Here is an 18,173-nt window from a genome sequence, read left to right on the forward strand (position 1 = left end):
AATCAAAGGGAAAGAGATGGAGTTACCTTTACTCGTGTACTGCTTCCTTTGCTTGCCTCTAAAGCTCTTTACGTGAGCTGGCACTCTGATACCATGAGAATAATGCGGGAGAGAGGGTGATGAGCTTGAGCTCCTTGCAAGAAAACACACATATACAAGAGTAGACAAGCATACAAGGGAGATGGATGGCTGAGTTTTCTCCTATTCTCTTCTCTTCTCTACAGCCATAACATAAAGATTTTTTAATACACTTACTCTAAGGTCTAAGCCTTCTCTTATTCCATGTCTAAGTTTACCTCTCTTCAACTGATTAAATAATACCACCCAAAATTGGGCCACCGGTACATGCTCTGCTTATTTTGATGAAGTTATGGCACTGAGGCAAGGTGCGTGTGTGAAGAGTGGGTCTATAAAATATAGGAGAAATTCAAACAAAGTTTGTTCTTGTAGCATGAACTCCCAAACCTTAACATCCATCTTGTTTTGGGCTTAACCTGCGCATTTGGGTTCACTAAATTTCTCGCCCCCCGCCCCCCTCCTTCCTTTCTGCATCAAACAGTTTCGCCTCAGCTTTAATAGAAGGACTCAGGCCCACGGACTCCTCACGAATTCGGTAAGATTAACGGTTTCCTTGTTCTTAATCCGATCGATATTAATCGTCTGTTCTTTTGGGCTTTCCTGAGGCGGCCCTACATGGGCTCAGAAACTAAAAGAAACCAATGTTTTTGTTCCCCTTTTGGGGGTGTTTATTTATTTGCATAATTGTCTTTCCCCTCCCCACCCCCCCCCTCCTCTTCCCCCCTTAAATTTGCATAATTTCCAATTTCTTATTTACATATTTTTACATAAGTATAAGAACAATTAATCCCTACTTTTGAGCTTCCTGGTAGAGTCACATTTTCATTTATTTCCATGTTTTTTTAGACATTACGTATATATGAGTGTATGTACACATACTTTGTGTATGTATGTACGTCTATATATATGTGTGTGTGTGTGTGCTCTCTCGTGTGCATAGTGTCCATGTATGAGTACGTTTTATGTCTATACATATGTGTGTGGAGTATATGCAAGTGTCCATGTACGAGTACATTTTGTATGTATATATGAGTTTGTCATGTATGGGTACGTTATGTATGTATACACATGTATGGGTATGTTTTGTATGCATGTATGGGTAGATTATGGTATGTTTGTAAGTATGTTCCAGTATTTTTTTTTCTCATTGTCCTTTGTTCTTCTATCCTTCCTACCAGTAAAGTGATCAGTTTAGCAGTGTGAATCTTTTATCGGTAGAGAGTTTGATAACAAGTTCTGGCAACCAAACGGTCAGGATGCTTATCTGCAGCATGGTACATGAGCTGCATTACGGGATACATATGCACCATATCATGTGGTTTCAAAGCTCAGTGAGGAGAGTCAGATAATGCCTGTTGTTTAAGCAGATATAGTGCTGTGAATGGATGCAATGGAAGGGACAGTTCTTCCATGTCCTGGCCGTGCAAGGATGATTGACTTGATTGCTGCAGATGGGCTAGCTTCCGACAGTTACAACAATGCAATTGCAACACTTGCTCAGTCTCTGGCCAAATACAATTTTGCTATAATCCAATTACCTCTAGGGGATGATGTCCTTGTAAAGTGTGTGTTGGACTCAGCTCGGATGTTCTTCCATCAAAGGCCCATACCAAGTCCGGGTTCTCAACAGGGTGACCAGCTAGATTGGAACAGATCTTCAGGATACTATGCCCAACCCCACCATGTGTGTGAGGTGTATGACTATCGGCCTGGATACCCGTTGGAAGTCCAAACAACTGGAGAAGAATACCCCCCAGTGGGACTGCCAGAGTTGTTTGCCCTTTTGGGCAAGGCATCACGCCAGCTATTGGATGCAATTGGTCGCTCCCTTGACCTGCGGAGCTTCTGCTTCAGTGACCTCCTTGATAATACTCCCTTGAAACCTGGAGAGTTTTCCACATCCGTGCTTTCCGTCTCCTGCCATGCAAGACTGGGGATCCAGGGTGGCCATCTTTCCGTAGCTCTAGCTGGCGACAGTGGCCACATGCCATTATATGATCATGAACCACACACAGAGAAAGGATTGTTGACCCTTGTGAAGTCAGATAAACCAGGATTGCATATCAGGGATGTGCAGGGCAGGTGGTTTCTCGCAGATGGGGATTTAGGACCTCATGACATGGTTTTGTACACAGGATTGGCTCTCTATCAGTGTACGGCAGGTTATGTCAGTCCGGCTTTGCTCCGGTATCAGATGGAGGTTGGCACCCTCCACAGCCATATTTACGGGAGGTGCTCCATTTCTTACAAACTTATCCCCAGACCTTCAGCCATTCTTCATTGCTCAGCCATGACAGCGGCCGGCCATGGGGTGAGCGGTCCTTTCCAGCAGCCAGTTGCTGTTTGTGACTTCATGCAGAGGACATATCCAATGGACCAACTTGTAAACAGGCTAGCGTTTTCAAATTATGGATTCCAATCACCATCTGATGGTATGTCATGTATGTTGTTGAGATACCAGAATTTGGGGAGTGAATCTGAATTATCTGACAGCAGCATGTAATGTTACGCTTGCAGGAGCCATGAAGGTAGTGATAAAGCGCCGGAAACAGCTTCCAAGAGGGAAGCCGCTGGCTCCTTCCAAGAGATTACGCCTAGAGGCTCAGAGGGTTCTCAAGGAAAGGGTGCAGGAGATTGCCGATAACAAGGGGATTAAAATTCGGTTTTGCAGTCTGAAAGATTGTGAAGAGCAGCACATATCAAGCCTGGAAAGCCCGTGTGCAAGTGTACGCTCAGAGATCGGGTGGCCAGCAGGAGTTCCTTTTGTCCACCCTCATGATCTTCCTAATAAAGCCAAGCAGGCCTTTTTGGAAGCGTATGAACCCGGCTGGACGGCTTCACAAGATGGGGAAATGGGACCAGTGGGTTCTAGGCATTCACGTCTACAAACCCATGTTTGTGAGTTCTCTTTACTGTTAGAAGGCATGCCTTTGAGAGTATGGCTTTGTGGAGATTTACTGGTTACTTGATTGATCATGGCAGATTGATGCTACCTTTGCCACTGAAGGGATTTTGATGGTGTTGCCGTTGGGGCAGGGTGTGATTGCCAACACTTCTGAAATCATGTGAGGTACATGATGGTGCTCAAGAAGACAATATACTCAAGATTTTGCAGAAAGCCATGAGCGTCTGGCTAGCTTGGTTTCATGTTAAGGATTTGTTTGCTGGTGGCATACTTGCTTCAGGTACAAACTTGAATGCTTATTGGCTTTAGTTTCCTTGCTTGATTGATAATGTTGAAGCGTGTATCATGTGAATTCCATGCAGAAAATTATGTTTATGTTCAGGGAATTCGAAGGCAGAGGCAGGCTTCAAGCACTTTATCACTGGCAGCTTTCAACTTGAATCATGCATGCAATGAAAGAACTGTCATGCTCGTGTCCGGTTGGTTGATATAATCTTTGAGTTTCTGAGGGGTGGCTTTGAATGTCTAAGTTTGAAGAGCTTTGTGCATACAGGTGCACAAACGCACACCCACACAAACAGCTCCGAGGTGCATGTTCTTTCTAAAGTTCATCTTTAAAAAAATAATGTCCAGATGATAATTTTAATGTACGTGTGTTCTGTCTTGGTTTCTGTCAAAGCACATTTTTGTTCCCTTTCCTGTGCTTAGTTTATAATTCACAATCCATGGCATTCTAGACCACTGCCTACCAGTTCACACGTTACGAAAACCATTCTGAATTGAACCTTTTTAATTGACTTCATTAAAGCTATGCTTTATGTAATATGGTGCAGAACATCCACATTAAGTTGTAATAAAAAGATAAATCAAGCTATTTTGGTCAACTCAAGCTTATGTGAATTGCTCCACAATTATAACAAAGCTATTAATGGATAAGACTAGGAGCCCTTGCTCTAGTGACCGTTGCTTGATACGCTGATAATTTGAACCTTGACACCTTTTATAGCAGCTGATCTTGTCAGATAACTTTGAAGGAATGATTAACGTGTCATTTTCCAATTGATGTGCTAGCATATTAAGCCTTCATGAGCTTTGGAATGGTGACTATAGTTTGCTGTTTATAAGTAGGTACACGTGGGAAATTGTCAAGTACTTGTTATGTTAAATGTACAAGGGTTTGTGAGTTAATAAGTTATATCAGACTTCTAATATGTACATGCAAATTAGCTTCCAGTGTATGAAATGTGTGGACTCTATAAGGTCCAACTCTTTCTATCTGGACAAACCTTTCTTTGGTTTTAAAGAGTGGGTGAGCAGCTTTTTTTTAAAGATATTAACGCGTATGATAGGACCCGGACTAGAAGAGAGACACTTTAATAGCAAAGAAAGGATAACAACAGGAAGCCGCAAAATACAAATACATAGCACATTGATTCGGAACTTTTGTCCCTTGTAGGAACTTTTTTATTACATAGAAAAGCTTTGCAAAGAATCCAAAGTGAGGATGCAACTTGCACTAGATTTTCCGTAGTGCATGATCAGCTTTCCACAAAGCATACAAGAGACTCTAACAAAGTCCTCTTCACAAAAGCCAAGCCAAGTCATTGCCACAAAACAGTCCCAAACAAGCTCCAAAATTGTCCCAAAACAGGCCTTTGTTTACAGCTTTTTCCGTGTGAGAAAACTTGGTGGACAATTGTCTTTTGTATGGTCAGTATAGAGAGAGAAAACATTGTTGTACAGTCGATTTGAAGAGCAACCAGTAAAGGAAAAGACTCACAATTGTATAGCTTGCTTCTCAATAGCATCCAGTCGAGAGAGAGAGAGAGAGAGAGAGAGAGAACTAGCTTGTTTTTTGTACGGCCAACACATTGCTGCAACCACAAAGTGGAGATTCCCCAGTCTGTTGTTAGCCAATCGTATAACACAGTGTTGAACAGCTAGCTAGAGGGCAACTAGCAAAAAGGTAGTAGCACACAACTATTGGCCAGCTTGTAGGCGACTAGCAGAAGGTAGGTGCAACATAGCTGCAACTAGCCACTCAAAGGCGGCCATAACAGAGAAAGGAAGCATTAACTGTTGTCGGCTTATGGCATCCCCAAAAGTACTCCCTTCCTCTTGCCTTAAATGATTTAGCGTCCCTCCCCTTTTGAGTTGGCCAGCTCTAAATATAATTATTCATGCTTTTCCTTTTTGCCAAAAGTGGCCTTGAATGCTTAAAATATCTCCTTTTTGGGCTTTCTTTAACAAGTGTCTCTATAAATGATAAACCTTGGTCTTCAACCATAGGCGTCCTCCTTTGTCCGCGAATCTATGCCCAAATAATAATGTCTGGCTAACTTTAATGATGTTTGAACACCTTGACTCGTAAACCTTACAAGTTACATGAATGATTAAAATCCCATGATGCTCATGCTTTGTGACCATCTTTTGAGTCCATCCTTATCATCAGTGAATGCTTAAGCTTACTTCTTCTGTGGAAAATCCCCGTTCTCACCTTGGTTTCGTTTTGTGTGGCCTTTTCCCAAAACATTGATCAAGCTGGTTAAGGGGTCAACTTGTGAAATTCCCTCCGTCTTAAGCAGTTGTCCACAATTGTATAAACATGGTATCATCGAAATTCTCTTCGAGTGTAATAGATCCATTGGTCAAACTGTAGTCTCATTATAATCATGAAAAAATTAATTTTTATGTTTATGCATAAATAGTTAATTAGAAAAAAGGAGAATTTCTAGTAATTTATTTTTATGATAAAAGAGAAATTTTCATGACAATAGGGATCGATGTATTCTAATGAGAAAAGAGAAAAATTTGAAATACTAAAATAATGGATATTTTATTTAAAAATTAAAAAAGAATTTTAGTTAAATTTATCTTTTTGCATAGATATATTTAAATGATAAAAGAGAAATTCTTATGACCTTTGGAATTCAATTATTTAGATGGAGAAATTTTTAGCATATTGGAGTTAATAGATATTTTATTTAAATTCAAAGATGAATTTTAGATAAATTTATTTTATCTATGAGAAATATTTAAATGATAAAAGAGAAATTTCTATGATATTTGAAATTCAATCATTTAGATGAGAAAAGAGAAATTCTTAGTATATTAGAATTAATGGATATTTTATTTAAATTCAAAGATGAATTTTAGATAAATTTATTTTATCTATGAGAAATATTTAAATGATAAAAGAGGAATTCTTATGACATTTGAAATTCAATCATTTAGATAGAAAAAGAAAAATTCATAGTATATTGAATTAATGGATATTTTATCTTAGATGAATTTATTTTATGAGAAATATTTGATGATAAAAGAGAAATTTTCATGATATTGGAATGTAAATAATCAAATGTAAAAAGAGGAATTTTCATGATAATTGAGGTTCAAGAAATTAAATGAGAAAAAGAAAATTTTTTAGTATAATTCAATTTATGATTATTTATCAAAGTGAAAATATGAGTAGAATTAATTTACGTAAATTTCATGAATTCTTATATTTCAAAAGAAGAATATTGAATATAATTCATTTGAGGAATTGAGAAAGAATATGGAAATAGTCGTCGAGAAAAAGAACCTTTATCTAAGCCAAGCAATTGGTAGAAATTTAAAAAAAGTCTCATTATCGATATCAAATTAGAAAAAGCTACTAAATGGGAATAGTATGTGAATGAATGTGATAAGATGTAAACGGGATGCAATAAGATGTAAATGGGATGTGAATGGATGTGATAAGATGAATAGGATGTGGTATGATAAAAATGAATGGGGATGAGATGTGAAGGAAATGGATGTGGATGTGAATGATGAGATGAGAGAATGAGATGAGAGGATATGTAAAAGGATGGGATGGGAAGTAAATGAATGTGGATGTGTATGTGAAAGAATGTGATGTAAATGGATGTGAATGTGTATGTGAAAGAATGGATGTGGATGTGTGTAAAAGAATGGATGTGGTTATGTATGTGAAAGAAGGGATGTGGGTATATGTGAGAGAATGGATGTGGTTATGTATGTGAAAGAAAGGAGTGAAAGAATGGATGTGGTTATGTATGTGAAAGAAGAGATGTGGATGTGTATGTGAAAGAATGGATATGGTTATGTATGTGAAAGAAGGGAGTGAATGATGTGTATGTGAAAGAATGGATGTGGTTATGTATGTGAAAGAAGAGATGTAAATAATGTGTATGTGAAAGAATGGATGTGGGTGTGTGTGAAAGAAGGGATGTGGATGTGTGTAAAAGAATGTTTGTAAATGGATATGGATGTGGATGTGAAAGAATGGATGTGTGTGTATACGAAGGAATGGATGTGAAAGAATGGATGTGTGTGTATACGAAGGAATGGATGTGGATGTGTATGTGAAAGAATGGATGTGGATGAATGAGACATGATGTGTATGAATGAGATGAGATGTGTATGAATGAGACATGATGTGGATGTGATGTAATGTGGATGGGATGAATGAGATATGATGTGATGTAATGTGGATAGAATGTATGTGATAGGATGGTGATGAGAATGAATGTGATGGATATGAATGAATGTGATATGATGGATGTAAATGGATGTGATGGACGTGAATAGATGTGATGTGACGTGAATCGGGAATATGAATGAATGAGATGTGATGTCATGTGAATCGGAATGTGAATGAATAATATGTGATGTGATGTGATGTGAATCAGGATGTGAATGAATGAGATGTGATGTGAAATAAATGTGATGTAAATTGGGATAGATGTGAATGGATGATATGTAAGGTGAACGAATGTGATGTGAAACAGGATAGATGTGAATGAATATGATGTGATGAGATGTGGATATGGGTAGATGCGAGTGGATGAGATCTGATGAGGATAAATAAGGAAAGATGTGATGAGATGAAAAAATGATGTGATTGGATGAGAATGAAAATACATATGAAATGATGTGATTGGATGAGAATGGGGATACATATGAAATGATGTGATTGGATGAGAATGGGGATACATATGAAATGGATGTGGATTAAGTAATGTGAATTGATGAATGACTGTTTTATATCAAGAATGATAGGGAAGTATTTTGACCGTCTTGTGAATGAGATCGTATAGAGACCTAACTGATAAAGTTGACGAAGAGTCAACGGAGGACGTCTCGCGTAGCAGTCGACCGAGATCTTGACTAGCCTCGGTTCGATTTAAATGGTGAGCTTCCGGTGGACCAAGGAAGCGGGCCTATGAGTGAAGCGCTACGGTGCTCGGGCTCTGGGTCACCGAAGATACCCACACGTGGTCGGGGAAGATATTGAAGCAAGGAGTAAGAGTTGTTTTCTGAAACCGAGCATGGATCTGGTTGATTGACCTTGCTGGTCCTCAAAACGGATGAATCCATGGCTCTTTTATGTGGATCTATTGATTGATCTTGTTGATCTTCAACGGAGATTCCATTTTGATTTTTATAAGTGAATAAATTATCGGATACTATGAGCTAGGAACTATTGAAAAGGCCCCTAAGTGGATAGGTGGGGTGAGTGTTCTGGTTGCCAATGATGCCATAAGCACACCGATAAAGGAATGATTGAAAATTAGAATTCAACCGAATATTTTGGAGGATTATGATCAGTGATTCTATGGTTTCATTAAAAGATTGTTTTAAAGATAGCTGAATCTGTGAAACAAGCAATTTCATATTGGGTGTGTAAGTGGTGTGACTAGCTTGAAGTTTGCATGAAAAGCCGGCTAGGGGACCTGGGAACCTTTTCCTTGGTACCCGGGGGACAAAACCTAACCAAATTCCTAAATGGATCCTATCACTACAGTGGTTGGGCGGTTGGTTAACCAACGGGACTAGATGGGGTTAAGCTCGACTGATGGATCCCTAAAATAAGACTCAATTCTGTTATGGTACGATAGATGAAGTAAATCCCGGATAGAAATTGTTCTATAGAAAAGAATCAACAGCTGTGCCTCTCAATGAGGAAAAAAGCGTTGGTCTCTATGATCCAAGTACAAGTCTTTTTCTTGATCTGACCTCGGAACTTACGGATTCGGTCAGATCAATTCAGTTAGTTAAGGCTCTTGACTACGTTAGAGTAAAAATATCTTGGAGGAATCACTCGTGCTTTTCGGGCGGGGGAAGTTTTTTCGGGTTTGATTTTTGGAAAAACCGAGGGACTAGTCTCTTGTTCGGATATCTGTGTGGGCGAGGCCGTGAGTGAGAGGCCCTACCCCGCGCAAGAAGTGCTACTTCCGCTACTAGCACCCCCAAATTCGTTGCACGGAGGGGGCATGGATCTTTCACTATACTACTAACTAGTATCATGTGTACTATTATCAGTAGTGCAGTTTACTAATTAGTAGTTGCCTCCCAAACAGCAGTCCAGACTACTAATTAGTAGTCCACTCTACTAACTAGTAACTAGTAAGTAGTTCAATCACCGAAACAGTAGTCCAATCTACTAATTAAAAGTTCAGTCTCCTAAACAATACTCCAATCTACTAATTAGTAGTCTTTTCTACCTACAATCAGTAGTCTAGTCTACTAATTAGTAGTCATGTCTACTATAATGAGTAGTCCAGCCTACTAAATTGTTGTCTAGTCTTTTAATTAGTAGTATAGTCTCTTAAATAGTAGTTCATAACATTCTAGTAGTAAGTAGTCCAACAACTAGTAGTCCTATCAACAATCAACCCATAACTAGTAGTTGTGTGAACGAGAGGCATACTTGAGGGACTTCAAGTAAATGCATCGGGTGTTGCACAAATGACTTCCTCCCTATCCGTTTGCAGTACACATCCTGCTTGTTTGGTGCCACATGTGTGTGTGATGACCAAAAGGAAAACACCAACTCTTTCACCTCTTGGCTAATCGAGCTGCCCCATTGTTATCACTTAAATGATGATAGCAGAAGATCTTCATTTGGCCATATCATGCACCCTAGATTTTGCCAAATACAAGCTTCTCCTAGACATATTCAAAAACCTTGATGTGGCAGCCAAGTTTGGTTGAGAGGCTCCTTTTGTGTATCATTTACTAGCATCATTAAACTGGACCATTTCAAAAACAATTGATCTGCAGATTTTGGCCGATTCACCATAGCAAGGCTATTGCGTACACCCCGTAGGAGAGCTGCTTCAACACTTTTCTCTTCATTCCCATATATGCCTCTTAAGGAGGGATGGCCAAGAAATCTCCTGAAAATGTCTTTTGATTTCTTCATCCATTCCAAGAGCCTGTCTCTGAAAATATCGAGCCATATTGCAAGAAATCATTTGTCTCTTTTTGTTGTAAACATCATCATGTATGCAGCCTTCATATCTTGATTTTGCTTTCGCACATTGCTCTCTTTTTCTCTTTGCTTCATACTCCCTTATCATCCCACGTTGTTCCATAGCACATTGTGTACAATCAATCAATGCAACGATCTTACATTTACAAGATTTTTGTTGATGTAATTGTGTTGGAATATAGGCAATATTCTTCATGCCTCAACCCAAACAAATAAAACCTGAACAACATTAAGTCAAAAATTAAAACTGGGAGAAACTAAACCTTTCAATAGAATGTGGAGTTTGAGCGACAATAAACATTAGCCCTGATAGTGTATTCAACTGTGTATTGAGAGAGAGAGAGGGAGAGAGAGGTGCAAGTCAACTCTCATGCAGCCAAAACGAGAAAAGAACAATGAATATAATCATATGTGAATCAAAGAATGTGTTCAATTGTGCATTGAGAGAGAGAGAGAGAGAGAGAGAGAGAGAGAGAGAGAGACCCGATAGAGTATTAAGTTGTGTATTGAGAGAGAGAGAGAGAGAGAGAGAGAGAGAGAGAGAGAGAGAGAGAGAGAGTTGCTATAATTGAGAGAGAGAGAGACAGAGAGAGAGGCGATGGCTAAACGAACCTTAATCTTGAAGACACAGGCTTTCTTTCAGTATGAGCAGCTGCAAAACAGAGTAAACAGGGGTAATATGAGCTGCAAAATAGTAGAACAAACATGGCGGGAGAGAAGGAGAAGCAGTTAGAAAAGAGAGAGAGACAGAAGGTGACGTGGGGTAGATGGCCCAGTTTTTTTTTCACCTAAAACAAAGACTGTTTCAAATGCATAACTGCCCAAAGAGGAGTGGGAAAAGAAAATGCATATACTTTAAAAAAAGAAACATTTCAAGTTGTTTTCTCCACCATTAATAATCCGCGACACCACTATTTGTGCACCTTATCATGCATATACCCCACTACCACGACTTCTGAAGCATGAGATGAGGAATTAGATAAGGATTTAAAACCTTAAGAATCAGCTTTGCAGTAGAAAGGAATTCAAAAGGAGAAGTAATAGAGAAGTTCATATCACAGATAAAGAATCTACAAGATCAACAGATGCAATGAACAGAGGGACCTGTAAGACCATTGAGACTGGATGGAGGCCCTTAAAGTAATAGAGCAGTTTATCTCGCAGATAAAGAATCTCCAAGATCAACAGATATAGCGAACAGTGGAGATTGCTAAGACCATCGAGACTGGATCCAGGACCTCAAAGTAATAGAGCAGTTCATATCGTAGATAAAGAATCTCCAAGATCAATAGATGCAGCGAACAGTGGAGATTGCTAAGACCATTGAGACTGGATCTAGGACCTCAAAGTAATAGAGCAGTTCATATCGTAGATAAAGAATCTCCGAGATTAGATGCAACAAATAGTGGGGATCACTAAGACCATTGAGACTAGCATGTAGGCCATTAAAGTACGATAGTTTGGTGACTTCACTAAACACGCAGTTGCATGACTGCCACTGGTGAAATGCTGGTAGAGATGCATTTTAAAGCCATTAATATGGTAATGTCTCCATAAATACAAAGAAAGGAAAGGGGAAGGGGGAGGGATTCAAGTAATTCTAATGCTTCTGAGAAGAAGAAAAAATAAAAGGAAAAGTGTTTCTACTATGACAAACCTGATCATGTGATCAAATCCTGTAAGTGAAGGAAGTAGATGATCATGTGATCAAACCATGTATATTGAAGGAAGTAGATGAGAAGAATGACGCTTTGAAGCCTTTGAGAAACGAGTCTGGGAAGTGCTGAATGTGGAATTGGAGTTGTTTATGGCAATTGAAGAAGTATGTGCAAATTCAAAAGATTCCTCAGCATCCAATGGTTCATGGATCATCGACGATAAAGGAGCATCCCAACATATGACCAATCGAAAGAGCTACTATAGCTCCAATCCATCCTAGCAGTCGCGCGGCGATTAGGAACGATGCCAAATGCCTAGCCATGAGATCACGTACGATTTGTTTTATTTTTAGCAATGGTGATACTAAGAAGTTGTGTGATATTAAGAATTATTCTTTATGTGTAAGACATTAAGAGAAATTTTCTATGTGACACCATAGATGACCATGACTTGGAGGTTCTCTTTGATAAGGCTGGTGTAGTCATGAAATAAATACAATTGGTGCTCTCTTTGCTTAAATTTTTCTTAAAAGAGGAGACTATAATTAAGAGTCTAATTAATCTCTTAATTTAGATTAATTTACACAATTATTGATGCACAAAGATTAGCATTTCCTTGCTCTATCCAATGATGTGCTCAATTGTGTGAATTAATTAGAGATTAATGGTTAATTAGAGTCTTTGATTAGTGTAAAAGAAGAAAAGATTAGTGAAATAATTAATCTTAGATTAATTATTAATCACTTTTTTACATATCTCATTAAGACTAATGAGCATTCAATGAGTAGATGCTCATGAGTTATCAAAATTGTCTATTTTGGGGGTCATTTATGAAGGGTGTAAGGGGCGTCATTAAAAGGTTGACTTTTTTGATTCCCACTTACTTTTTTAGAAACTCACTGAGTCTCTTCCAACAAGAGCACTCACATACGGCCTCAATGATTCATACAAAAATACGACCATACAAATTTCTAAAATTATGAGCAAATACGACGGAACAATAAACCCTGTTCAATTCATTCAAATGTTTGAACAGAGATGTGAAGCCTTTGGAAATCCCAATTGCCCCACTAAGGTACATGCGTTGAACTTATGCTTAGAGGGAAAATCTAGTCGATGGTTCATCGCATTGATGCCAGTGAAAGACCAACTTCAAAACCTTGAAATCAGCCTTTATACATGGCTTTTCCAGACAAGGTGATCGATGGAGTGCAGTAACAAAACTCTATTCAATTGAGCATCAACCAAATGAATCCATTAGAGATTCTATCCTTCGGATAAAACTCTTGGACTCACGTTGTGAGTCATGGGAAAAGTTAAACGATGTTCAATAATTGAGAAGATGTTTCATGATGGGCTTGAAGAATAACAGCTTACACTTTTCCCATGACTCACGTTGTGAGTCATGGGAAAAGTTAAACGATGTTCAATAATTGAGAAGATGTTTCATGATGGGCTTGAAGAATAACAGCTTACACAACTTAATCATTGTATCCAATCTGGAAACATTCGATCAATGTTGCAAAGAAGCAATACGTTTAGATGACAGCATGCTAGAAGATGAGCATGCTACGAGGTGTTCCTCATCTAAACCAAGTGAAGCAATGGTAAAAGAAAGATTAATCTCGGAATTAATGTTCCCCAAATTTTATGTAGCCTTGCTTAAAACCTTACAGCAGACATCTATAAGAGGATGGGAACCTTCAAACCCAACATCCTTAATGCCTCTAAAAGTGAGGAGCGAAATGCCTTGTGTTGAGTGCAATCAGTACGATCATCCCAATCCTCATCATGCATACAAGGCACCTATCTTTCTATACTGCATATATTATAAAACCTTTGACCATGATACTAAAAAGTGTCCCACTTCATCTACAATGGACTCAAAACCTCCATCTCCCGTGCACCAAACAAAAACAGTCCAAAGAGTAGAAACTGCTCAGGAAGCAGTGAACTTCAGTGTTTCTATTATCGTGGACCTCACAAAGTGGCAGATTGCACAGTTTGGAATACTTCCATGCCCATAGTCACACTGACACCACCTTGCGACCAATGTGTGAACGATGTGGCATTAATCACATGTTCCAAGATTGCCCAAGACGAGTTGTATCACTGCAACTTGTCTTACAAAATAGAACTCTTAACATCTTAAGTGTACAAAATGGGCAATTGTCCACAGTGCCATTGAATGTGCTTACACGTTTACAAGCCAAGACATGACAAACAGTAAAAAAGAATGTAAAAGACAATACCTGAACATGGGTAGAAGAACATGCCTTAAAACAGAACCCAAAAGAGAAAATAAAACCTTCTAAACCCAAGAAAAACAAAGAACAACAAATTGTCGAAAACCAAGGTCAAACTAAAAGACAGGGAAAAGGAGTATGTAGAGGACATAAACCCAAAAGGGGTCATAAACACAAAAGAGCCAAAAGTTATACAAGATGCAGAAGCATCCACCTCAAAGACCACCACACAAACCTCAACACCCATATGTATGACACGGAATACAAAAATCCAAAAGAAAATTTGATCTCGTTACATGGGTAAACATAATGAAAAATTGACAACCCAAAGAAAGAGAATGAAACAAGTTCTAGTACATCACTAAGTGAGCATGAAACAAGTTCTTACTCTCACTTAATACACCACATAGACCAATCAAGAAACTAGAATCCACCCAACCACCCCAAAGGGATAATAGTGATCACATGACGTATGCGGAATGCAAAAAACAAGCTTAGGAGACCATGCTTAGCTTGGTTGAAATTCTTACAGGGTCACCGGTTGTGATTGAACCTCATAATGCCAAATCTAAAACAGCAACCAACATACAAAGCCTAGAGGAGTACCGCTTTCCCTTTCAAGAGAAAGACATACTCTCTAGAGAAGAGTCATTTGAAATAGACTGTATGAACTATAGGCTTGAGAAAGCATGTGAGGAATTCGAAAATTCCCTTACAAGATTAAAACAATCTCTCAAAACCTCATTCGGAGAGGAATGCTCTTCTCTCATGATAAAGCCAGCAATCACATCAGCACTTGCATCTTTAATGGCTCAACCTGAGTTATACAAGGACATAAAGAACTCCATAAAACATGACTGTGAGGATTCGCAAGTTCCCAAACAGCCCTCATTAAGAACTGTCAGAGGGCCAAGTGTGCCAGTGTATGCATTGGGTACTCTTGAAAAAGCTGAGACCCAAACAGAGGATGAAAGTGAACGGGAATATGAAACAAACATAGGATCTGAAGATGAAACAATAACCGTAACACCCATGGTTCCTTTGGAAGATTCTATCATGGTATGGTTGGATTTCCCTATAGGAAATGATGTTAAGCGTAAATGCGCATTGATTAGCCCTCGAGCAAGTCATAACATCGTGCCAATAGACACTTGGGTGTCATTGGGATAACCTAAACTCATTCCTACAAGCAATAGCCTTGCAAAAGGAACCAAGGGACAAAACATTGAAGTTCTAGGTTACTTTAGATACACTAATCAAACAATTGACGTGTGATATGGAATTTACATTCCATGTTACCCTAGATTTCCTTGAGTATGATGTCGTCCTTGGCAAAACTTGGATAAGTGAATCGCTGTATTCACTAGATGAATCCATGGAAACAGTTACCTTGAACACTCCTGTAGGCAATGTACAATTGCTATTTACGGGAGGAAGAGACCTTGCAAGAGCTAGAACTTCCAACATATCTTACTGAAAAGATCCCTAGGATTTTGGTTGGATTGAAAATTGCAAATAAAATCACTATATCTCAAGCATAACTTTATCCAACATCACTAGAACACAATCTCATGGTCCTCGAGCTATGGGATTTGTTAGGTCAACCAACACTCATGGCATATCCTGAAAGGATTACCTTTACACAAGACTTGAACATGCCATGTATGGGGTACTTTGAACATACAATGTATATTGAAACTAACCCTCTCACTTGCAAGTTTTTTATGGTTGAGTATGTGTTAGAAGAAGATTTAATCTTGGGGCATAAATGGACTGTTGCTGCCCAAGCACCACTGTGCTTTGCTAGCGATAGAGTCATCATGATGGTCAACGACAAAAAGTTGATAATACCATACTACAAGGAAGAGGATCCAACTTTAATGGATATCTATGATGCTGAACGCAAAAGGATATAAGCCTCTTCCACAAAAGCCCCTCTACACAATGACCTACCATTTGCATCAACAACCAACTTCGATAAAGCCTCTACTCCTTCAACCCCATCCTCACCTACGAAGTTTGATGCCAAAACCTCACAATCAGCAGCTATTCCTGAAGAAGTTCCCAGACCAACCATCTATCTCTAATAGGGAACTCAAAGGAAAGACCCTGGAGCCTATGCATCTTCATCAACAAGCCTCACCAAAGGAGACAACCATATGCTCAAAGGCCTTGTCACTCATCGAACAACCACTCCACAAGAGACTATAGCCTCTCATCATCAACACTGCCCATGAGTCTTAAACCTGCAGCCTCAGCACCAAACCAAAGTCAAGGAGGGCCCCAAACCTTCCACATCATCCCTAAAGAAAACCCCATCAAGACTCCCACAATCACGATATCTTAATAGTATTAAAATGTGGATGAAGAAGCAGCTCAAGGCTACTATGTAAATCAAATTTGGATGCCTCGACAGTCAAAGCCTCTTTCTCAATGCAGCACTCGGAAGCCAAGGAAAAAGAAAAGTAATCCACAACCTAGTCCACAAAAGCCTATGCGGGTTCCTCAAAAAAACTCCACCAAGTCATCAAGTGTGGGGTACTACCAAAGAAATACCAAAGCTTGGGTCCCCAAGCGCATCACAAAGTCCCCTAAGCTCGCACAAAGAAAGCCTCAACACCAAACACATCGGCCACCAATTTATAGTGTTCATCAAAGATGGGTGCATGTGCATGTACTTCAACAACAAGGATACTATGATGGTAATTCCATCATATGGTTGCCAAAATCAAACAAGGTGAAAACCTCACCACCGACTTCAACCCCAACAACTTCACGTAAAGTTCGACAAGAATGGAGGCCCAAGCAACGGCAAGCAAATCACTCAACCACTCTCGTGCATTCCGCACCAACACAAGAGCTTGTCTGTTCAAAGCAAACAATCAGCATTCTTCCCTACTTCCTTGATATCATTTCCTCAACAAATTCAAGAATCAATATGGAGACTTAGGAGTTTATCAAGAACAAAATAACAATGCTCTTATCATCCCTCTACTGGAAGTGAGAAATGAGTGCACAAGAAGCTGTTTCTTGCAAATCATGACCTAGATGACACATAAAATAAAAATAAAAAATGAAACAAAAACCCTTGGGGTCAAAACCTGCAACTTCACTGAATTAGGCCACCTCACAAAATAACCCCTCAATCACGGCCAAAAATCTTGCAATATCACGAGTTCAGGTTTCTCAAGAAATACAGTCTCATGGCTTAAGAACCAGCACTGTCACAATTTAAGCCTCATCTCACGGATTAACACATATCACACAATAGCCACTATGTTAAGCTTATTGCTTACTATTATTTTGGCTAAATTAATGTAGCAGCTGCTCCATGTGAGTACATATCCATACTCATGCACTGGAGAACATTTGCACCAAAGCCTCACCATCAACAACTTCCAGGTACATCTCTTGATGGGGGGCCATGGTGGGCATAAGCCTGTTAAAATGGTACAACCCATCGCCTGGAATTTTCCTTCAAATTAAAAACCTCTCCAAACCACACCATAATCTTCACAACTCAATGATTTTCAATCCTCCCTATAGTGAAGATATCTATATTAGACTCACAAGTCGACGTAATTCTTTCAATCCTCACCAACAAGTGGCTACTTCAACATAGAGCAGTTCAATAAGAGTCTATATGACTCAATTCTTGTACTTCATGTAAATCTACTTCATAAGAGCACTTAAATATGCATAAAAACATAAAACGTACATGGGTAAAAGAAGACAGAAACAGGTCCTTCTCAACAACATTTGACAAAAATCCTGCCGCACAAAGGGACATCATGAAAAGCCAATTACTTCAAATGATGAATGTCGCTTCAATGAATCAAATGAGAAACTGAGAATCACCATCTCGTTCTGATGATTAAGTCTACGTTCCTTCGGAATCCTTCCTTCTCTTCTCTCCCATTATTAACATCTCTTAGTGTCCCCACTAACAAAAATCACATGTAACCTTGCCGATGATTACCAAAAACAAATTGAGTCCCAAAAAAAAG

The 18,173-nt window shown here is 39.0% G+C and overlaps 1 protein-coding gene across 6 annotated transcripts; it reads left to right on the plus strand.

The window, feature by feature from the left end:
- The first annotated feature begins 316 nt into the window (after nt 1–316).
- Nucleotides 317–3,626, plus strand: LOC147613541 (2-oxoglutarate (2OG) and Fe(II)-dependent oxygenase superfamily protein). Of its 6 annotated transcripts, none has more exons than XM_086781512.1 (5): nt 317–613; nt 1,257–2,510; nt 2,596–2,972; nt 3,061–3,263; nt 3,346–3,626. In XM_086781512.1, the coding sequence occupies exons 2-4, from the start codon at nt 1,460–1,462 to the stop codon at nt 3,145–3,147; spliced, it is 1,515 nt and encodes a 504-aa protein (XP_086637638.1). In that variant the 5' UTR covers nt 317–613; nt 1,257–1,459; the 3' UTR covers nt 3,148–3,263; nt 3,346–3,626. The 6 variants fall into 6 exon arrangements, with proteins under 6 accessions (XP_086637638.1, XP_086637640.1, XP_086637639.1 ...); XM_086781514.1 differs by having other exon boundaries at nt 318–613; nt 2,596–2,976; nt 3,115–3,263; XM_086781513.1 differs by having other exon boundaries at nt 318–613; nt 2,596–2,976; nt 3,115–3,263; nt 3,366–3,626.
- Nucleotides 3,627–18,173: the final 14,547 nt, after the last annotated feature.

Source organism: Cibotium barometz, chromosome 43 (assembly GCF_041138505.1).
Source record: "Cibotium barometz isolate CiBa-2024 chromosome 43, ASM4113850v1, whole genome shotgun sequence".
In the NCBI taxonomy this organism is placed as follows: domain Eukaryota; kingdom Viridiplantae; phylum Streptophyta; class Polypodiopsida; order Cyatheales; family Cibotiaceae; genus Cibotium; species Cibotium barometz.